We start from the raw sequence: 23,852 nt of genomic DNA, 5'->3' as shown, positions 1-23,852 counted from the left end.
AGGCGCTGCAGGACGGGCCATTCCCTGCCGCCATTTTCGGGATTCGAACCAGCGGCGCTGTAGGACGGGTCATTCCCTACCGCCGTCACCCCTCTAAACCTTGCAGGACAGACATTCCCTGCTGCCAGTGCTTCCAGAATCACACCTAGAGCTCCTAGTGATAACAACACATAAGTGTGTATAAATGTCAACCAAGTGATAAAAATAAATATAAAATTGTTGACCAAGTGATAATTAATAAGCTCTAGTGATTCGAAGCTACAGTCTAAGCCACCATGGTAAGCGATACCACCATAGCTGCGGTGCGGCCACCACCAAAGTTTCTGCCAACCCCAGCCGAACGAGAGGCCCCCTTGTCTCAAGGGCAGGACCTCCACTTCCCCTGCCATGTCAGGGTAAGGTTTCCTACCCCTGACCCTGCCCAGCATGTACAGGTTGATGCCATGATTGATTCTGGCAACCGTGTACCAGGGTCTGCTGTAATTTCTGAGCACCTCATGCACGCGATGGGCGTGCAACGCATGTTGATTCCGGACAACACCCAGATCCTGACTGCTAATGAGGAAGGCCAGCCCCTCCAGGTAATTGGAAAGTTAAAAGAGTTATATATGGCAGTCTCACACACTCTTATACTCCATCTATACCACGTGACTGTGGTCCGGAACCTCTCACACCCTCTGAACCTAGGAGGGTATTTTCTCAAGGAGTTCGGAACTAGGCTCTGTTTCGACATGCAACCACCTTGCTTGTGGGTGCGTGGGGAGTTTATCCCACTCCGTGGCGTCCCCATTGACCGGGAGACAGCCGAGAGAGAGCTAAGCTATGAGGGGCCCCTGCCAGGCCCCCTGCCTGAGCAGCCGCGTGTGGTTGAGAAAGGCACACACTGGGTGGACGCTGAGCTCAACGCACACAAGGGAGCTAACCTGCTAGCCATGGGGTTGCCCCCAGTGCCCAAGGTGCCAAGGGAGAGCCTGCCAACAACGTTTCCTGAGATTGCCAGCCCTCCAGAACCAATCTTCTCCGCCGACACCTTTATCAACGGCCAGCCGTGTCCACCTGGCCCCCTCTACCTGGGACCTCCAGCCAGTCCACCAGCCAAGCCCGAGTCCAGACCCGTCAAGTCGCGGTCTGATATACCCGGAGCCACATTCAACTCTCAGGCCCCAGCCTCTCCCGGCGCCGTGCCCGTCAAGTCGCGGCCGGACGTCCACGGAGCCAAAGCTGGACCCAGCACTTTGGCCTCTCCCAGCGCCGAGCCCGTCAAATCGTGGCCGGACGCCCTCGGAGCCACACCTGGCTCCGACACGTCAGCCCCTCCAGAAGCCGAGCCCGTCAAGTCGCGGCCGGTGGGTCCCGGAGCCAAAGCTGACCCCGCACCAGCCACGTATAGGCTAAGCGCTGTCACTCCAACTGATGGCCAGCCACCCCAGCTCCGCACAGCCAAGCGGGTGGTCCTGCCTGGCCGCGGGGTTATGGCGGTCCCTGTTGAGCTAGTAGGCCATCGCACCAAGGATGCCATCCAACTAGCTGCCCCAGAACAGAGGTTTGGGGAGGATCTTGTTATTCCAGAGGGCCTGTATGCCCACAGGCCTGGCTCTGCCACTGTGTTTAGAGTACTAGTGGTCAATGAGGGGGAGGTGCCCCTCTTGCTGGATGCTGGCCTCCCAGTGGCAGGGGAGCTGGTCAAACCTGACATTCTAGAGGTCTCTGATACGCCTCCCCCGCGTCTCCACTCTGTCCAAGAACCTGCTGAGCCTATAGACATGCAGGAGTTGTGGGAGGCCCTGGAGATGGAGGACAATGAGTTCCTACGCAAGGACCCCTTGCTCAAGAAGGAGGTCTGGACTATGTTGTCAGAATACAGGGACGTTTTCTCCAATTCTACCCCCGGCTGCACAGATGTGGTTGAGTTGCAGCTGCGCCTCAAGCCAGGGACCCAGCCGATCCGCCAGAGATTTAGGGATCTGAACCCGCGGCAAGAGGCTGAACTGGAGAAACAACTGGACACCTGGCTACAGGAGGGAGTTATAGAGCCGTCAGACTCCGCCTGGAGCAGCCCCCTGGTGCCCATCAAGAAGAAGGACGGGAGCACCCGCTGGGCCGTCGACTACAGAGCCCTCAACAAGTGTCTGGAGCTGGACAGCTACCCCCTGCCTAGGATCCAGCAGTTGGTGGAACGAGCTGGCGGGCACCGTGTCTACAGTGCTTTAGACGCGGTGGCCGCATACTACACCATCCGTGTGTCCGAGGACAGCCGGCCCTGCACCGCCTTCACCACCCCCAGGGGCTTGTATCAATGGAAAAGGATGCCCTTTGGCCTGGCTACGGCACCGTCTGTCTATTCCAGGTTTATTGCAGGGGTCCTAAACCCGCTAGGCACAGCCAACCTCCAGTCATACCTTGACGACGTCCTGACCTTCCACCAGGATACCTGGGCCCACCTGGCCAGGCTCAGAGAGGTTTTGGAAGCCCACCGCAGGGGAGGGATCCGCCTCAAGCCAGCCAAGACCAAGCTGTTCCGATCTAAGGTGGATTATCTGGGCCACACCCTCAGCCGTGAGGGGATAGCCATGCAAGAGGACTATATTGACCGTATCTTGGACTGGCCAGCCCCTAGCACCCCCAAGGACTTGCTGGCGTTGCTGGGGTTCTTTGGATACTACCGCCTGTTCATCCCAGAGTATGCAGACCTCACCTACGAGATGAACCGCCAGAAGACGGCCAAGGCCCTAACCTGGACGCCTGAGATGGAAGCCCAGCTGCTGCAACTCAAGGACAAGTTCCGCAAGGCCCCCATCCGAGCGCCGCCCAGGTTTGATTTGCCAGCGGTGTTCCAGCTCACCACAGATTTCAGCAGCCGCGCCATCTCTGCCATACTGAGTCAATGTCAGGAGGGCAAGGAGAGGCTGATTGCCGCCGTGGGGCGCAAGACAACCGACCCTGAGACGCGCTACCCGTCCTGGAAGGGAGAGATGGCCGCCATTATGTATGGGATCCGAAAATTCCACGGCATCTTGTCCTACCGCAGCTTCCAGATCAACACTGATTCCTCTGCCTTGCTACAGATGAAATCACTGAACACATCCACAGGGATGGTGGCCCGCTGGCAGGAGGAGCTAGCGGCCTTAGACTTTACCGTCTGCCACAGGCCTGGCACCCAGAATACCAACGCCGACGCCCTCAGCCGCCGGGAAGATGCCAACATGCCAACGGCTAGCGCCGAAGAATTAGCAGAGCAGGCTGAGTATATCCACAACCTTTGCCAGCTAGGGGAGTCCGCAGCTAGCCGGCCTCCTGCCGCCCGCCTGGATCCAGCTAGAGTATTGGAGGCCCAGACACAGGACCCCCTCCTGCTCCGTGTCTGCCAATGGGTGGCTGATGGCAAAGCCCCAACCAAGGCTGAGCTGCGTGGCAAGGAACGAGACGAGCAGCAGTACGCCAGCCGCTTCCCAGCCCTGGGGCTTGACAAGCACGGCTGCCTCACCACCACTGACCAGACTCTGACAGGAGAGAGGACAAGATACCTGCTGCCTTCGGCCCTCCAGCAGGACGCGTTCTTTCTAGCCCATGGGACCCCCATGGCTGGGCACTTTGGGATGGACGCAACTATCGCCCGCGTTGCCATGCACTTCTGGTGGCCCAACCTGGCCCGTGACGTCCGCCTGATGGTACAAACCTGCCCTGAGTGTGTCCAGAAAGTTACCAAGGAGAGGCTGAAGCAGGGGATCCATGTGCCCTCCCGCCAGGGGTATCCACAGCAAGTCCTATTCATCGACCTGGTGGGGCCACTGCCAGAGACCTCAGCTGGGAACCGCTACATCCTCACCTGCCAAGATGGATTCAGCCGGTTTGTCAGCCTCTACGCCATCCCCAACAAGCGCACCCTCACGGTGGCCGAAGCCCTGTTGCACCGCCACCTGGCCACGTTCGGATGCCCCCTGAAGATCCATTCCGACAATGGAATGGAATTTACCGGCCAGGTATTCCAGGAACTGGCCTCCAGACTTGAGATTGGCCTGACACATCCACCACCCTACAACCCGCAGTCCAACCGAGTGGAGAGGTTTCATAGGACGCTCAACACAGGCATGCGCCTGTTCCTGGATAGAGACGATAACAACTGGGAGCCACACCTGCCTGCCATCGCCTTCGCCTACAACACCAAGGCCTGCAGATCCACTGGCGTGACCCCGTTCCTGGCCTTCTTTGGGAGAGAGGCCAAACTTCCGGTGGACATGGTACTACGGCTGCCAGAGACCGAATATGCTTCAGTTCCAGCCAACGTCCAAGCTCTCTTGCAGCGCTACTATGCAGTGTATGATGCCATCCAGCAGAAGGAGGAGGGAGCCATCAGGAGGAGCGCGGCAGCCTACGAAGGCACGGCCAAGTATGAGGTTGGAGACTTGGTCTGGTACCTGGCCCCCCGCCTGGTGCCAGGGAAGGCAGCCAAGATTACCAAGAGATGGACTGGCCCCTGGAAAGTAGTGAGGAAAGCTACAGAAGTCCATTATGTCATTAAACCTGCCTCTCCAGTAGCCAGGATTTCAGAAGTTACTGCGCATGTAGGCCGACTGCGCAAATACACTGGAGATGTGACTGCCCACCAGATCCCAGCAGACATCCAAGTTGACATGGACGGCGACGAGGACGCCACTGAGCTGCCAGTTGGAGCGGCGGCGCCCGCAGCTAGCAACCCAGGGGAGCTCCCAGTGCACCAGCCAGCCGCAGCCGCCCCACAGCTTAGCGGCCAAGATCGTGACCCAGTGGAGGAGAACCTGCAGGAGCAGCCCAACGAACCACCGCCGCCCGCTCCAGAGCCACTCAGAGATGCCATCTGGAACCCTGACGCGGACATGGAGAACCTGCCAGCCAGCAGCGAGCCTGTAGGAGAAGAGCCAGCCACTGCGATGGAAGAAGCCGCCCCAGAAGAAGAAGAAGAAGCCATGTGCCCCCTGCTGATGACAGCCATCCCCATCCGGGTAGGAGCTAGGAGACCAAGCAACCTGAATCAAGCAGGCGCCCCCATGGAGTTCTATGCACCATCTGCCATCGCCATTCCACCCTTAGGAACCATCAGAGTCTGCCTAGGCCTCCGTGTCCAGCTACCAGCCGAGACAGAACTAATCCTGCAGACGAGGCAAAATTTCCAGCGGCGGGGCTTGGCCGTCGCCAACCCACGCCTAGAAGCCAACCAGGAGCTGACAATGCTGATCACCAACCACAGTCAGACTGAGCAACGAGTGTCCCAGGGAGCCTGTGTAGCTTGAGCTGTCCTCCATCGAGCTGTGCCCCAAGAACTGCCTGTCCGGCGCAGGCATAGGCTGTCGTATCCCCAGGTTCAAGGCCTGGTGGCTCAGGAGCCACGCAACCCTTGAAGGGGAGGTTGTGGTAATACGACACCCAGACGGACAGGCCGTTTACAGAGTTGCTTCGCTGTGACTTATGATAACAAACCCCCTGCACTAATCTTATTATATCACCATCTATCTCATGACCGCTGTTGACCCCGCACCCAGCGGTCAAACTAGCCTGCCTAAATGTGGGGAGGGGACTCAAACATGCAACTATCACGAGTCCCTCACGCGCTTATATAACTGGGAGGCGTTGCCTCCCCTTTTACCACCGCTGCCCCCACAGCCTGTCTGCCGTCGGGAGCTAAGCCCTAGCGCCCCACACCCCCTTCAAACCTAACCATTGTTATAATCTGTTGTATATATATAGTAAACATAACTTGTAAATATTATTCAGTTTAAATATATAATTTCTGTATGATTGAATCCTGCTTGTTTGTTTGGTAGAATACTTAAAGGCTAGGGCTCGTTGAATCCGAACTCGTTACCCCGTGGGCCGAGAACGCTCGGCTTACCAGAGTTGCACCAGAAAAAATGACGTCATGCGATAAAATAACAAATGAGAGGCCTGTATAAATTTTATCATTGGACAATTACTTTCTATGCTCGCCTCTCATTGGTCAACTTTATTGAATGACGTCAGTTTTTGGTGCCACTTTGCGCTGTCTCATAGTCAAATAACTAATTAAAGTTATTGAAAAATCTAACATTTTCGAATAAACCCCCAGGCTCTGAAGTAACAATGATACCTGGAGAAACAAGATAAAGATAGATCTTGTTATTTTTAGAGTTAACCCCCAGGCTCTGGAGTGTGGCTGTGTCCTGGGTGGCTAAATTCTTGGCCAGAATCCAGCGCTGAACCCCTGCGGGGATCTCAAACTCGTTCTCGATCTAAAAATGTTTAAAATGATAAATTTTGCCTAGAAAAATAATAGGAGGGTTAAAAATCCTTCTTATAAAAGTTATTTATCGTTAAAGGAAAAAAATTTAAATTAATTCCAGTTTTGTTGGGTCCGAGGGATTAATTTTGTGAACTTTATGTCTATTATTCGTAGAAAATTATCTATAAAACGATACGATACGTAATATTTCAGTGTGACTCAGAGACGGTTCTAAACTAGCGGATATCGATTTCGTATCCATGCTGAAAACATTAGATTTCTACTTTACCTGCTGTTTTAGGTCGGCTACAGAGATGGTGGGGTTAATATTAACTTGGATAGGTCCTTGGGCTGATACTGCATCCTCAACATACATTTCAGCCCTTAAGATAAAAATATAGAAATATAGATAGATAGATATACAGTTTATTTGAAAGGTCCTTTGATGGATGCTAAATCTTTTTAAAGCATATCAGCTTGACGGTAGTGAGATAGATAGATAGTCAGTTCACAGATAGATAGAAAGCATAAAGATAGATAGAAAATAAGCCAGATTTAATGATAGATGGATAGACTTACTGATTACCAAATTATTTTAACAAATAGAAAGAATAATAATTCAAATACTGAAAGGTTTGGTGAATATTCATATCTTACTTGATGGTTAGTTTTGCTGATTCTGAGGATTTATTTGATAATCTTCCACTCACTGAACTCTCTCTACTTGATTGCCTTTCTAATCCTCGTTCCCTAAATATGGATAATATTATACCTATCATTATATGTATTTAATCAATCTAAAGTTCAATAAGTATTATGTTACTTTGATTAAGATAAGTTTTTGTTTTTTTTTACCTTTAAAAAATATCCTATGGTATATAAATGATGCTTCTTTGATTTAGAGTACCTCAAATTTTTTACTAGTCAAAAATATATATTTGATAAAATTTTTCTTTTATAATATATGTAGGTTATAACTGCTAACAGCTCTAATTATTAAAAATTGCTATTTTGACAATATTTACAACTTAGAATAATATGTAAAATTATTTCTTTTATGACTTTTTAAATCTTTCTTATTCTAAATTATGCTGGTTTGTTATTTCTACACTACACTGGAAATAATTGTCATAAGAGTGAATGATTACCTGGTCTGATCTTTATTTCCATCTGCTTTGTCTTCCTGTTCAGATAGGCGGGAAGATATTTTCAATTTGGATAGTTCTTTGGCCAAGGAGGCTGCATACCTAAAAAAACACAATAATATTATTTAACCCAAAAAGTTTTATTTATATTTTAGATTAAAACCTTCCTCAACTGCTGTTTTTGTATTACTACCAACTCCCAACAACAGAAAATAATAATACTTGTTCTATCATGTTCTATCCTGAGCAACAACTGCTGTTGTTCTGTATCACTACCACCTCCCAACAACAATAATACTTACTTGTGGTCTCCAAGTGCTACAGCATGTTCTATTCTTAGTAACAACTGCTGTTGTTCTGTATCACTACCACCTCCCAACAACAGAGAATGATGATACTTACTTGTGGTCCCCAAGTGCTACAGCATGTTCTATCCTTAGTAACAACTGCTGTTGTTCTGTATCACTACCACCTCCCAACAACAGAGAATAATAATACTTACTTGTGGTCCCCAAGTGCTACAGCATGTTCTATTCTTAGTAACAACTGCTGTTGTTCTGTATCACTACCACCTCCCAACAACAGAGAACGAATTCTTTCACTCTCACCACCAACCTTAACATAATTGTAAAGTCAATTATATTTTTTATTAAAATATAATAAAATTTTTTCCCAAGAACCTAGAATCATGTTAAATAAAATATCTTGTTGAAAACACAGAGATGGAGCTTGATTTTCTTCCTTGTCATTCTCATAATAAAATTAAAATTGTAAATAAAAGATAAAATGTAGAGAAAATAATTTGTAGTTTATTTTAACTTATACCTGTTGGAAATTCTGAATATGATTATTTTGAAGACTTCTGATATCAAGATGAGAATTATGATAAGATTGTTGACTAGGATATCTGCCACCAAACTCACCAGGGTTCATCATTAACTCCTCCTTAATTTATTTGCATTAATTAGCAAACAAAACTATTTTATAGGAACTATCCTGAGTGAGAAGCAAAATAAACCCCTTTCAAGTTACAGGAGCAATGTAATTTGACCCTCTTTTAGTAACATTTTTGATTGCTTTACAATTTACGCTATATTGGGGTAAATGTTGTCCTGCAGGGGTTTGCATATGAAAACTTGTATTATGATATTGATTCTTGAATTGATTTAGACTTAAAGGGGTCTTCTACTCCTCAACAAGGATGCTCAAACTATTTTAAAATACCTTAATCAAATGCAAAGACTAATAAGAAAATTAAATGTCGTCCTCCATTAAATAAAAGTGTACACTTAAAGTGAAGTGTACTCATTGATCACCTGACTGGCAGATTTGGTTTGGCGAGCCAGTGGCTCTTTACCATTACCCACCATATCACTTTGCACAGCTGATTTTTTTACATCAGCTGCCCTGTGAAGCTCAACAGCTGACTGTGTTACAGCCACACCCAAATCAGCTGGCTCATACTTAACATTGGCTGATTCTACTTTGTCCCTCTGACATACATCATATAGTTCAAATATTTCAGGTTTGATAAGGTTGAATGATATTGGTTTGCTTTCTTTCTTGCCTTCTGAATCCAAGTAAAGACCTGACAACATCAATGCCTTATTATCTCTTTTAGTATTTCAGGCAAACATAGAGGGATAGAATAGGATATCCAATAAAATAAATTTTATTCTAAATCATTTATTAATAACTTATAAAAGTGGTCTATAGGGTCCTTTGAATAGTCTTATGTACCGTTGCCCAATTAAATGTAGTTTCTTTCCTCTAAAAAAAGTATAAGATAATAAAAGCACATTGATGCCTGAAGTATAAAGAACACCATCAACAATAGTCTTAGGCTTTGGTTTCTCTTTAGGCTGCAGATCATTGAACCAATCTGGACGCATAGGCATCTCCACTGGTATGTAGTCTTGGTGTTTGGCAGGTAGTTTAGGGGATCCTTTCTTCCTTTCAGATTTTGGTGTTGGCTTTGCATATTTAACAATACTAAATAAAAGTTAAATTAAATCAAAAACTCATATTTATAATTTAAACTTACTGTAAATTACCAATTCCAAAATGACAATGATGTCTAAAAATATATATATAAAAAAAGTTCACAATAATAAAATTGTCTGGTGAAATTTATAAAAGTCAAATATTCTTTAAAAAAAGATATGTTTCTATACTGTATGTAGGCATTGAAAGTTTTAGATAGGTACAACATTATAAAGATTTGATCTTCATATCTAAATAAAAATATTTTAAATTGAAGGATGGACAAAGATACCCTAATTATATAGTGACTGGAAACCTAAATTTACCTGCTACTATCTGACTTATCACTGCTAGTTTTTCTTCCTCCATCCCTTCTATCCTTTTCACTTCTTCGTTCTCTACCATCTTTTCTACTTTCTTCTCTTTTATCAGTTTTTCTTCTTTCTTCATTTTGTCCATTTCTGTTTCGTAATTCTCTTTCACTGGCTACACTTTGTCTACCATCCCTTCTTCGTAAGTCTTTTTCTCTTCTAGTATTCTTCTGATTCTTTCTATTTACCCTTGGTGTAATTTCATCATAAGGATTGTAGTCATTGTTTCTAATATTGCTTTTAACTGGAATTAAGTCTTCATAAACATTTTCTTCTTGTACAGATTCTTTGCTGCGTTGTTGACGGATTGATCTGATTTCAGCTGTCTTTATTCTTTTATCAACCTTTTCTCTTTTAGGCTTGATATCAATTTCAGCATATGTATCTGTATCAGAATCTTCTACACAGGTAGATTCATCTGAATTATTAGTATCAGATGAAGGGATAGGCAATGTGTCCCTTCTAAGGTCTTCAATTCTGGTACTAAGATTCAGCAGCTGAACAGACCTCAGTGCCTGCTGATTGGCACCTTTTACAGGTATAGGAACTTTGGAAGGACTTTTGTAATGAGGTTCTCCTGGGTTAGAATACTTAGGAACTCTATTTTTACTTGATTTTCTAGGGGTAGGAATGGGATCAAGAGATTTTCTAGGTGGAATATTTCGTTGCTGTAATCCTATACTTGATTGATTTGTATAACCTGGACGTTGAGCTGACTGTGACCGTCTTTCTGATAGCTGACTCGAAGATCCTCGTAGATCTTGCATTGATAAAAGCTGATGATGATTGGAAGAACTCCTAAGATCCTGACATGATAGCTGGTGACGTTTGCTTGCCAGCATTGGGGATCTATTTGGGGATGCCATGGGTGTCGCAAAATCAGAATCCGAGTCATCACTTGTCGAATACATAGATTTTGAATGCCGATGGTGTGATGGTTGTTTAGATGCTGTAGGTGGTTGAGGAATCATTTCATAATATGAGTCAGGGGAGTGGTCAAGATATCTAGGAGGTGGTTGATAGGTGCTGGCATGCCTAGTGTTCTTATTTCCTCTGAAAAAAAATATTTTATCATTATAGTCAGAAAAAAATCACAAAAGAATTATTTTTTTTACAACAGTTCCTCTCAAACTTTATATCCCTTTATAAATATTTTCCATGGATAACTTTTACAACATTATATTCAGTAATTTACAATATATTTTAAACTGCATCATGATCTATTTAACTAGTAGAAAAGTTGAATGGTAAATAATTTAAAAAGTGGTATAAAACATAAGAAAAAAATATGATAAATTTTGCCATTTTCTTTAAGTTCTGAAACTACACCTGTGACTTACTGGCTAATGAATAAAACATCAGAATAATTGATTTTTTATTGCTAAAAAAAGTTAGAGGCAACTCTTCTGATGAGATTTTTTTATATTTTACCTAAATCTTCTTGGTCTGGAAGGTGACTCAATATTGACTTGAACAGCATGCTTCGGTTGGTTAGTCGGTGTAGAATCTCTCGACTCTGACATCCTTGAACCTGGCCGCGACATGTTGGACATTCTCGAACTTGATCTTGATGCCCCCTCCTTACTTCTGTTCCTTCGGGGAGGCTTAGGTACAGGCTCTTTCTTTTGGCTAACAGCCGGTGACATCATGAAACCAAAATCTTTTTTAGGCTCTGGAAATTTCAGGTTTAACTTTCTGGATACCTCTGGAGTTATGGCACTGTAGTTACTCTCTGACATAAACCCACTTATAGAATCATTTCTGGATAATTCATTATAAGGATAATCCCTGCACATCTGGAAGTCGGAGTAGTCATCATAATCCAGGTTGGAGCCCTGGGACCCTTTCCAGTATCCACCTGGAATGTTCTGGAAGGAATTCTGTCTGGACATATCACGTCTCTGGTTAAAGGGCGATCTTGGGGTTGTAGGTCGGGATCTGCAAATAATAAAACTTTGTTCTATATCAATTTAGGGATGTTAAAACCAAAGAAAAACTAATGTTTCTACCAGTTAAAAACAATCCTTGTTGTAATAATAATGAAGCTTTATACTAGAGGTTACAGAATTTTATAGTTTTAACAGGTAAATCATTTATTTACTCTTCAAGGTATGTTTACATAAAAAGGCAAAAAAATAGACAAAAAAAGGATATTTTTAGGTTATGTTGGCCTATTTTCAGTGAAAACTTCTGAGGGTGATTCTTGTTTGAATTTTTATATTGAAGGTAAAATTTCAACTGACCACGAATCTTTAAAAGTTCCAGTTTAATATCTTTGACCGAGAAAGCTCTCTTACCTGAAATCTGGAATATCTCTGTAGGTCCTGCTGTTTCTTGCATTCTTGGGAGCAGATGAAAAATCAAACTGAGGCAGGGGTGTCAACTCCATTTGAGAAGAAGCTTTCAAATTGGACAATTTTCTCAGAGATTTATCTTGGGGGTTGGATATTTTTCTGTGGGTGATATCAGAGAGGTTGGTGAAACTTCTGTTGGAGATTTCTGGCAAATTTGACAGGCTTCTGTTTTGAGCATCTGGGAGGTTGGATAATTTTCGTGGGTTGCTCTTTTCAGCCATTCTAAATTATTATAATTACATAGATACATAAAGAGATATCATTTAAATAAAAGACACTTATAACTTTTGTATATTTTCTAGTAATAATGTATTCTTTTTAACAGCAATAATTTTGTCATAATTTTAAAACTTCTAGCACGATATACAAAAAAAATATACAAATTCAAAGTAAAAATAAAAAGAGTATAAATTAAAAATACTAGACACAACTTTTGAGAAAAGATTTTTTGGTATGCTTCAGTTTTCAATTTTTTTTACCTTTGTTCAACTTTTGCAGACTGATTGGGCGGAGTTACAGGTCGAGGTGGAGACACAGGAACTGCATAATATGGCTCCACCTTCTTCGATTTCACGGGCAAAACTGGTAACATTTCCTCAGCTGGTAGATTTGGTCGGCGTGGAGCAGACGTTTCTTGGACAGGAGGGGCCGGGCGCGCAGGTGGAGAGAAATCATCGAATGGAGGGGCTGGGCGTCTGGGAGGGGATAGAGACTCTTCCCGTCTGTATGATCGGTTGGAGAAGTCACGTGATTGGTTTGATAAACTACGTGATTGATTGAAGTGGTCATTTGATTGGGTGAAATGGTCATGGGACTGGCTGGAGATTGCACGTGATCGGCTAGAGAGATTGTGTGTCTGATTAGATGAAATTTTAGCAGGATTTTCCTGTCTCCATCTAGTAGGGCTTGGACTTGTCCTCCTAACTGCAGCTGTTTGTTCCGGAGAAGACGTTTTTGCAGATAGCTGTGGCTTATTTGGAGGTGTAACTTCTCTTAAGTTTCTTAATGGAGGTGATTTATTTCTAGGTAGAGAATTTTTATCATTTATCTGTTGTGATTTCTCATGATTTTGGGATTGCTGGTCAAATACAGTTTCTTTTTCAATTTTGTTTTCATGCATAATGTTATTTTTATTAGCTTTCTTATTTTCTTTTTGTTCTGTTATATGCAATGGATTTTCTTTAGTTTGGGAAATGTCAACTTTTGTCTTAAATCTGAGGGCTGGATATTGATCTAATAAAGATTTTTTAACTGGAACATCAAGAGATTTGATTTCTTGATCAACAACTTCCTTGCTGTATTCAACTTTAATGCCATCATGATCTATGTTAACTTTTTCTTCATTCAATTTGAAGCTTTCAGTGTTGACATTTTGTTGAATGATTTGCTCCTGCTGAAAGCTTGACTTTTTATTCTCAAAATTTTGCACAGTTTTCTCATCTGAAGTTTTAAAGGTCAAATGATTCATATTCTTTTTATGCTTAAAGAATGTACAGCTACATTTATTTAAATTTGTCTTTAAGTCATTAATAATTAAATTAAACAAAATTCTAATATTTGAAAGATCCAAGAGGAAGCTAGTAAAAGTGGCTAAATCAGATTATGACGTCAAAAAAATTAACCAATGAGAGGCCAGTATACACTGTAATTGACCAATGGTAAAATTTATAGTGGACTCTCATTGGTTAATTTTTTTTGACATTATAATCTGAGTCAGCCACTTTACTAGCTTCTCCAAGAGGTTACCATTAAGTATATTTTTATTATTTTCTAGTCATCAAACAAATATTGTGTCTACACATATCAATATTGTCTTGAATAATTTTGAGATCTAATAATATTAAAATACATTATTTAAAAATATAGTTAAAAGAGTTACAAAAGAGACAGACCAACTCTTGCTATTTGTAGAGTAGGTTCACATTTCAAATTAGTTTGACCCTTTCCTTGAGATAGATAGTTATAATTATTAGCTGCTTCTTTAGTTTGAGGTGTGTGATCAGCTAATGTATTTGAGTTTCCTTTATTTACTTTGCTTTGATTACCTAACATCTCTGAGGATTTAGCATCTAGAGCTCGCAGTCTAAACAAAATTTCTAATCATAATTTTATTCTGAAGGTTAAGAAAAGCAAATTACAAAAATACTAGAAAAATCATTTAGAAATAAGAAAATTTGCAATGAATTAATCTTTCACTAAGTAGTCTCTTTAATTTATAATTCTAAGAAAATTCAAAGAAGATATTTTTTCTCAAATTGTCTAATCCCTGTAAGAATAAGACTAAAGAATTAACAACAATTTTACTTTGTTTTAACCCACACCTATTATGTATCATTATTTCAAATATGCTATATCATTATATTAAACTTTTAAATTTATTTATAAAAATCCAAAACCTTGTTTAGAAAATTTTAAAAATCAAGTTTAAAAAAAATCACCTTGCTTCTCTCATAAAATCTTTATTTGATTCTTTGTTGTCGTCAGTATTATTGCTGTTAATGTTGTTGCCATTGCTGTTAGTGCCAATTATGTTGCTACTATTATTGATGTTATTGTTATTAGAAGTTGAGTAACTCCTAGAAACATTTGCACTGATGAACTCCAACTTTGGCGCTGCTATCTTTACCTGTCCCTCTCCAGGGCCAAACTTTCTCTGCATCAAGAATGAGCGCGGCGTTTTGGTAAAATCAAAGCTCATTCCAGGGGCTTTTCCATTTTCATCAGATGAGTCATTGCTTGGTTGAGCTTTGAATGGCTTTGGGTTGAAACTGATCACATTCTTTGCTGGTAGAGTTGGCTGTTGAGATGCTATCACAGGCTGTGATGAGGTCATAACATTTGATGTCAATGAGGATGATGCATAAGTTATAGGTTGTACAGGTGAAGGGGTTGGGGTTAATGATGATATTAATGGGATTGAAGTGACTGTAGCAGATTGAGATAATGATTGCTGGACTGTTGTTGGAGATGACATACTTTCTGGAATAAATGATTTTGTAGTTTCTGGCCTTGAAACATTGTTCTTAAATGGCAGCTGGGGAGGAACATTTTCAGGACTTTTGTTTTGTTTTGCCTGTTCTAATAATCTTTCCTGTTCCTTCAGAATATTCCCAAGAGCTCTTACACCAGAAGGAGGACTTGGACCATCAGGAGTATCCATTCCCTGATCTACTTCATTTCCAGATGAAAAATTATTCATAAAGTTGGCTGAGTTCTCTGGAAATCTAAATGTTTTTGCTAGCTGAGCTTGATTTTGCGTGATTCTCTCTAATGTTTTCTGTATAGAATTATTTTCAACAGGAGAATTTGATGATATAGAAGCAGAACTAAAGTTTCTGACTAACTTGCTTGCATCTGTTGATCTTCTCCTGACAACAGAAGGAGTTTCCATTGCCCTGGCCTCTATAGAAGAGAAGAGCAACATCTTGTTTAACACATTGCCAGGCTTAGGAGGTCCCTCTCCCTCTTCTTCTTTCTCTCCTTCATGGACCTGGTCAGAGTCAGATCTAACCTGAAAATAAATTAATTTTATGATATTTAATGTGTTAAGCTACAGTGTGACTATATCAATGTTTTAGTAGATTACTTTCCCATGAATATAATTCAAGATAATCAAGACATGAATGAATTTGAATCTAGAAGAAAATGTAGGCAAATAATTAGGAATCAATTTTGATAATATATATTTTAAATGTTAAATTTATTTAGCTTTATTTGATGACAAATGTACAAAGTTTACCTGATTATTAACAGGCTCAACATCATCCAACCTCTTACCACCACACGCCTCACACCACAGCTGTTGGGCGTTGTTAATTAATGTACAGCGGCTGCAGGCCCAACCGTTGGTCCGCTCAATTGCTAGCGGCGGTAACGGTGCAGGATTCGGCGGCGGTTGCAGGTTTGATTTGGGAAAATCATATTTTGGAAATTGATTAATCGCGGGTTGACCAATTTCGCTGTATGATTCTGTGATTGGTGTAAATGTTAAAGAATTTCTGTTTCTCTGCTTGTTAGCCTGCTCCATAGACATGGACTGCTGCTTGTCAGGCGCGGAAAATTTTCTACGAAGGAATTCAGATTTTGATCCTGGATGAATATTTTGAGAGGTCTGATTGATATAACCTCCAGAAAATTGATGATTTTGTGACTGGGGCTGGAATTCTGCAGGATTGTGGTGTAATTGTCCTTGGGGCGGATTTTTCTTCAATGATCCATTAGTCTTTACTTTGGGACTTGAATTAGCACCATTTCTCTTTCCCATACCTAAGTTTTTATATTTGATGAAATAATTTATAGAATATACACTAGAGTAAAACACTAGAGGGGGAAGGGGTTAAATAACTGTATGTCCCCATTCCAATCTTTTTATCTTATAGAAAAAATATGAATATAATAATTAAAAAAACTTACCTGGCGAGCTGATTGCCAGCCGAGTTGATGCTAAAAAACTATTTAAATCTGACACAACTGAGTCCATATTCATCTCTTGGGATACTACGCGTGGTGCACCTTCTTGTGCTTGTTCACCTTGAACTCCAGAAAGCTGACTTTGACCGCCAGACCTTTGTGGATTACCTCCTGACAGAGGCTGCTGTTGAAATATTTTCATCTTATCCGAAGATGAACTTTTACTTGGCTTCTTGTTGAAGTTTTTCATTCGTTCGTTTACATTTTCCATGATTGTATCTAGGACCTCTTGAGGTTCTGGGGAGGGTTCTGGATGTTGGTAGAATTTGTCGTCTTGTTGTCGCCGACGCAATGCTTCATCCTCGTTCTTGCGCCTACAAAATTTCATTTGAAAAAATATGCAAATGTGCTAGAAGTAGGGTGTCTTTCTGTCAGTATGTGTGTCCGTTTATCTGTCCAGCTACCTCATTGTTTGACTATCATTATATTTTTTGTCTTGCTGGTATGTCTGTACATTAGAATCTTCTATTCAGGGAGGCTCTGTATTAGTCAAAAACGTTATAAAAATAGGTATAAAATAGTTTTATTTGAGTTTACATATCCCCAAAGTTTACCTAGTTTTAGTAGATCAATTAAAATTTTAATGAATTTGATTCATTCTATGCTGACCGGATAATATAGTGTTCAAGCACGTCCGCTTAAATGATTAGTTCGGTTTTGCTACTCCTTGCAAACAGGCAAACAGTTGATTCAGTGTCAATTTATATAATGTCAATTCATATAAGTTTATTTTATATGATTTTTATCATATTTTTTTAATGATACCTTTCCTATAATTTACATTTCCTATCAATAATTTTTTATATAATTGCACTTCCTTAAATCTTTCTTTTTTATTAGTAACCCTTGTGGGCAGACAAATGGCGCGGGGCTTCATATACCTATACCCTAAACCTATATTATAAAAAATGTAAAATGTAACTTTTATAAAAAATATATGAAATTTGATTATTGGAACATAATTTCATTATATAAAATAATATTTCAAAAATAAGATATGTGCAAAATAATTCATTTTATAAATCAAACTTTCGCAGACTTGATAGAACACATTCTGGTAATTTAGATAAAAGAGAATGTCAACACTCATTTGCGGCTTTTAAATGTGAAACATACTCTTACATTTTTTTTGTATGTCAGATAAATTTATTTCCTAGTGAAAAATAAACTAGGATAGGGGAAATCTGCTTTGTTTACAACAGTTTACCTATGAAATTTGCATTAAAAATTGTCCAAATGCATGTTTTATTGTTAGCACTATGGAAATATTGTCAAACTAACAAAAGTTTAGATCTGAAATTGGCCGAAACGAGTTAACTTTTGCTGCGCCTATCGTGGACATATGACTGTTCATGTTAAATTACAGGATCAAAGAACGTAGTGAAAAATTTAATGATCAGCACTAATTCATTCAGATGCATGGGTAGGATACTTTGCTAGCTAATTACTCTTAATTAAGTTTCGGTAAGATGAAAAATAATTTATTCTAGAATTGGAATTTTCAAACCTATCAAATGCTTTTGCAGAAAACTAACATCGTGCAATTTTCTAAAAATACTCGAACGTAATTCTTTTGACCTATTTGCGTTGTTTTTTTCCTAAAAAAAGTTTTCAAAAATGTATTGCAAATAAATTGAGTATTTTGGATCATACACAAAATTTCAGTTCCATTGGAATTCCACTGTGTAAATCATATAGGTCTGTAATAAATCTTAACTAGTTGGTTCAACCAGACTTTACCCTTAATAATTTATCAATATACTGAAGGATTAATTTTGTTAATCCAAGTCAAGATGTACATTAATTTATGCTCCATTTTCTTATCCATTAAGATCTCTTGAATTCCAACAACTCGAGATTTCACCCAAGCCCCTAATCTATTTATGGGGTAAAGGGGACTAAATTCTAACTAACAAAAACTATAGTAAACGTGAACTACCCAACTTGACATATCCTATTCTTTTTTACTTAGTTGTAATTTTTGTCGAACAAAATTTGAAATCAAGATTAAACTTATTTTCCTTTCTTCTGTCTTTAAGATACATGTAGATAGAAATAAAAAGACTAACAAATGTTGAAACATATGTATGTTGCAAATGTTATTTTAGAAGCAAAGCTACTCTATACACTTATTCTATAATACACAGACAATAAAATCTTTCAGTAGCACAGCTACTTTATAACTATTGTATCTTAGTCCATCCGGGATAGTGGGTTAAGAAATTGAAATTACTTGATTAAGGCACATACATACAAGTGAATCATAAATTCACCATATTGTAAAAGCAAATACGAATGAATCTTTAACTTAGTTTTCATTTCAAGAATAAGGTGTAAAAAGATTTTGTACTTATATTATTACTGTCTAACGTTTTATTGGCCTTTGTTTATTTGAAATGAAGTTTTAATTTAATTGATGAAAAATTTTGGAAGCATTGTATTTGTCAATTAAATACAAAAAAAATCATAATTAAAGTTTTATCTGTGCTTCTCTAACTATGGATATTGTCATCCTTTTATCTGTAATCTAACCTTTGCAATGTTGAAAGCTTAGATGCCATTAAATTTAAAAGCTAGCTTTACTTTTTATTTTCATAAAGTTGTAAAATAAACACACAGTAGTTGCTCATCTTTGTAAGTTTGTCATTAATTTTAGGAACTTCAGCAAAGACAATAACAATTTTTAAGAAAGGGGGATTTTTTTGTACAATTAATATAATCAAATATAAATAAGCATATAAGTCAAACCTATTAATCACAAAAGTTAATTTATATTTTTATTCAAAGAAAAACCTAGTTTAAGAATTTCAGCTATAGTACAAAAAATTATCATATTTAAAAAATAATACCTTATAATTTCAGCTGCCTGTCTGTCTAAGTCACTTATTCCAATCAGTCCGGATATTGGCCTAAAAAAATTAAACATCATTAACTGATCAAAACTAAAACTATACATGTTTTTATTGAAATAATCCAGAATAGATTTATAAATATTTAATATATTAGTTTCTTGTGCTTTGCTTTTGGTCTTGTTAATCTTATTAAACATACTTTCGATATGACAAGTATATGGATGTCCAATAGTCATTTTATGATTGTTTATCCGCCTAAATAGAGGCATGGGGCGAATAACTTATACGGTTCAATGCCCTTATAACTGCATTTTTAATTGATAAATTTGCAAATAAAATATTGAAATTGATATTATTGAAAATGTTGACAGATTTAGTCTGGATAAAAAATAGTTTATAAAAATGTCACATTTAGAAATATGATTACGTATTTTGCGCAAATTGATTGATTCTACTTGCAGTAAAAGTTGTAAGTAATAATAAACTTAGTTTTAGTAAAAAGATTTTAAGAATATAGATGTAGAATATACGTGGACATTATTACAAAGGGAAAATTGTCGTCAATTTTGGTTCCTATTTCCCCTGTCATTTAATGAGAAATTCGTCAATCTAGTATAATGGGAGGGGATGGGGAAGATCCTTCTTGTAGAATGCTACAATTTTTACTTTAGAGTATACATGATAAACTGGTGTAAGATCAAAGTAATTATAAATCCATTTAACAAATGTAAAAAAAACAAAAATTATTAATTATTTAATTGAATAGTTAGTTGTCAGCCTTGTTCTACTAGTATAGATATAAACAAGGTTGTCAAAAAAGCAAAGCTTAATAAACAGACGAACAGTAACCAACATTGAGTGACTGCTCTTTTAATGTTAAACAAACAAAATAATGTTTTTAAAAAGTAAGCAAAATTTGATTTAAATATGTCGAGAAATATCTTAAATTGAGGATATTCGATATCGATGAATTTATATACTATTGTAGAGATGCTTCGATTAACATATAAGTCCTTATTGCCATAGAATGACGGTCAGACTCTAATTATATAAAAGCTTATCTGTTTAAAATATGAGGGCTTTTTCTTGAGCAGACAAATTAAATATTTACATTGTTATGTAATGAGCAATAGGTTAATCTAGAAAAAACCTGTAAAAGATTTAATGTGTCGATAAATAATTTCAATGCATTTATTAAAAAGAGGTCTATGATAATAGTACGCCTGATTTTAAGGTTATTATTATTACAATATTAATATTTCCTAATGCTATGTCAACAATAAATGGTATTCTATTATGGTAAGTTACATCTGATGTCGATGTAATAACAACACAAAAGATTTAAAGAGTAAATCTAGAAAGAACTTGTATAAATACCTGGATTTTGGCCTATCCAGTTTCGGTGAGCTTGGCAATATTCTGGCCCTTATGAAGCCCGCAGGGCTGCGTGGTGTTTCAGGTAGGTCGTGCACATGATCTTCGTTCATTCTAACCAGGTAGCACTGATTTTAATATCACATAACTATGTTATTTGTGTGTTGTTTAGCTCTTATATTATGATTTTATGTAACATTTACTATATTTTATTTTTCACTCTTTAAGCTTTAAAAAAAGTTTAATTGTAACTGTAAAGAATGCATAGAAATGACACAATCTGCCTACTTGACCGCCCGATTAGTCCGGAGGGGGAGGTTGCTGAAAGTGTTTATGGGGAAAGGAAAGAGGGTGGGATTTAAAGAAACAATGGGGTAGGAGACAAAATTTTGGCACAGTCACAGAAAAAGAGTATTTGTTGTTTAGAAAGATGTAGGATAGGTATTATTGAACTTGAAAGCACTATTTTAACTGAACAGTTACTGGCTTATGTTGACCCCTTCCCCAGCCATCCTTCCCCTCTATCCTTCCTTTTAATCTCTAAACTGACCTTCTTTTTTCCCTATCCCCAAAAATTTTGCTGGCCTTTTTAGAATCATAAAATTGGGTAAAAATACTAAAAGGGGAAGAGAAGTAGGAAAAATAAAAAGGAGCATAACAGAAAAAAGGAGAAGGGGAAAGAGGAAAAGAAATTATTCTGTGTGTGTGTGTGTGTGTGTGTGTGTTTATGTGTGTGTGTGTGTGAATTTGAACATCTGTATGTCCTTAAAATCAACTTTCCTCGTGAAATAAGAATATTTATCCTCAAAATTCTCCTAAATGAAAAAAGGTTGTTATTTAATCAAATTTGCAATATTGTTTTTGTTTACATAATTAATTCTTTAATCAAAATGCTTGGTTAAGTTTTTTAATGATTTAAAACTTATCAGATATAAAACATTTGATGATAACAAATCACTATTTAATTTATAAAGTCATTTGAAGTTGGTTGGTAAAACGTTTCTAAGACAAAGGTTGCAAAAATTAATATGTCAACTATATATCACACTCTAATATGAAGTATATAAAATATATAAAAGAAATTATGGGTTTTTATTAGGGTTGGGCCGGATACTTTTTTGGCCGGATACCGGATATCCGGCTGATTTCTAATGCCGGATATCTGGCCAACGTTTGATATCCGGCCAATTACCGGATATTCGGCCAGATAACCGGATATCCGGCGTCAAAAATCATCCGGAAAACCGGATAGTTTTAATATCCGGTATCCGGCCGGATATTAAAAATGACCAGATATCCGGCCCAACCGAGGTTTTTATACCCCCACCCTTAATAGTGGCCTAAATTATAAGTGTTTATGTACAATGTACATAACAATTTTTCAATCTATTAACAGTCATACCATAAGAGTAACCTTCAATTTTGGCAGATATTGTAATAAATCAAAAATATGTCATGCATATTTAGAATAACTTTTTAATTAGTATCCCTTAAACATTTTCGTACATAGACATTTGGACAAACCCTAATCGTATGGTAGCTCTGCTACTAAAATATTTTTTTCTCATGGCCAAATCAAGCATTGCTAAGCGAAGTGAACTATTTGCATTTATGAAATTATTTATGTGCGCTAGATCAGGGATAAAAGGAAAGGCAATATGATAAAAATTTTAATTTTTAATTTCTAGTTTTACTAGAAAATTTTTATCCCCTATTTTCAAAAAGCTTCGAATAAAAACCAATGGGGTTTAATGTGAAAACATATTATAAATAATATATAAATATATAAATAAATATTGAATTTTTGACCAATTGCCTTGTCACTAGATACCTAGGGCTAAATAGTTTGAAATGCAGATAGCGCTAATTTACGAGGTCGTTGCAGGATTAAGATAGAATATTGTGAGATTAATATTTTTCTAATTAATCTAATCTAGGTATAAATTATTGAATTTTTTTAGATAGGAAATAAATGACAAAACACCAAAAATTTTCAGCTAAGATTTTACTCAAACTGTCTTCTAATTTTAGACAAATGAAGTGAATTCTTACATGTTTTATTAAAAGAATCTTTCATTTAAAATAGCTTCATATAGCAAAATATGGCATTTTTTTACAGGAGCAAAAATATTAATTCGACAGAGAAGTAAGAAACAAAATTTAGGTATGTAGCCTTGGTTCTCTGAAATTTGAATTCAGATGCACATAGAGAGAAACAAGGTAGTTTTTGTTCTGGTGATATATCATCTACTTGATGTAAAAATTAAAATTAAACATCAAATAATTGAAAAATGTATGGAGCATCAAAGTATAGAGTATGTCTCAATAAATGTTCAATCATTTCAGCAAATGTGTCATAACTTCAAATCAATAAATGCACAAAGAGCACAATATCAAATAAATAATAATGGGATTAAAAAGTTTTGTCATTTAACAATAAAGTTGCGGTACTACTAGAACTGACATGTTAAACTTTTGATGAAATGAATGAACACAAAAATGGCCTAGATTTCCCCATCAGCTGAAGGTCAACGTATCGCATTGCGAAAAAAAGTTTTGCATACTTGTCACACAAAAAAAGATGGACGTTTTCAACAAATTGAAAGACAATTTTTTTTGAGGAGCAGGATAATAGGAAAGAACTAGGATGTCTGTCTGTACATGTTTTTAAAAATCTATACAACCACTGGACCGATATGGGTCTCCCATACAGTGAATATTTTTAACAGATTTCAACAAAGCTAATAATATTTTAATTCTCCTATTCTATCAAACACTTTGTTGAGTTCAAACTGAACAAAATTCAGTCGAAGTTATAAGTTAAGAGTTTTGAATACATATATAGGTATCAACGTATTCATAGATATTGATGTTTCAATTAATCCACAACGGCAAACATTATTCTTCACGATAAAATCTAATGACTGTATATAGATTGAGCTTTCCATTTCATAAAAGCCTTATATATGTCCCAGGCAGTTTTTTTCTCTCTCTAAAATTCAAGATTTCTCAAGAGCAATAACATAAAATTCTTAATATCTTTTGTTGTCTTTTTCTAAAGTAGTCGAATA

At 38.6% G+C, this 23,852-nt stretch overlaps 1 protein-coding gene across 1 annotated transcript in view; it reads right to left on the bottom strand.

Moving 5' to 3' along the window:
- LOC145322416 (uncharacterized) overlaps positions 1–23,852 on the bottom strand; it is a 70,563-nt gene that overhangs the window by 22,329 nt on the left and 24,382 nt on the right. The window contains exons 13-31 of the mRNA XM_080164406.1: positions 21,564–21,596; positions 20,785–20,897; positions 19,405–19,464; positions 16,499–16,869; positions 15,825–16,351; positions 14,524–15,596; positions 14,034–14,168; positions 12,565–13,527; positions 12,029–12,307; positions 11,163–11,669; positions 9,687–10,784; positions 9,185–9,369; positions 8,694–8,965; positions 8,203–8,322; positions 7,880–7,992; positions 7,381–7,479; positions 6,890–6,982; positions 6,522–6,615; positions 6,101–6,242 (exon numbers count right to left, since the gene is read on the bottom strand). Of these exons, the coding sequence (XP_080020532.1) occupies positions 6,101–6,242; positions 6,522–6,615; positions 6,890–6,982; positions 7,381–7,479; positions 7,880–7,992; positions 8,203–8,322; positions 8,694–8,965; positions 9,185–9,369; positions 9,687–10,784; positions 11,163–11,669; positions 12,029–12,307; positions 12,565–13,527; positions 14,034–14,168; positions 14,524–15,596; positions 15,825–16,351; positions 16,499–16,869; positions 19,405–19,464; positions 20,785–20,897; positions 21,564–21,596 (6,277 nt within the window). The remainder of the gene's footprint in view (positions 1–6,100; positions 6,243–6,521; positions 6,616–6,889; positions 6,983–7,380; positions 7,480–7,879; positions 7,993–8,202; positions 8,323–8,693; positions 8,966–9,184; positions 9,370–9,686; positions 10,785–11,162; positions 11,670–12,028; positions 12,308–12,564; positions 13,528–14,033; positions 14,169–14,523; positions 15,597–15,824; positions 16,352–16,498; positions 16,870–19,404; positions 19,465–20,784; positions 20,898–21,563; positions 21,597–23,852) is intronic.

The sequence above is a fragment of the Acartia tonsa genome, chromosome 6 (assembly GCF_053477335.1).
Source record: "Acartia tonsa isolate MP-2025a chromosome 6, ASM5347733v1, whole genome shotgun sequence".
In the NCBI taxonomy this organism is placed as follows: Eukaryota; Metazoa; Arthropoda; class Copepoda; order Calanoida; family Acartiidae; genus Acartia; species Acartia tonsa.
This window is presented reverse-complemented; position numbering and strand designations above follow the sequence as displayed.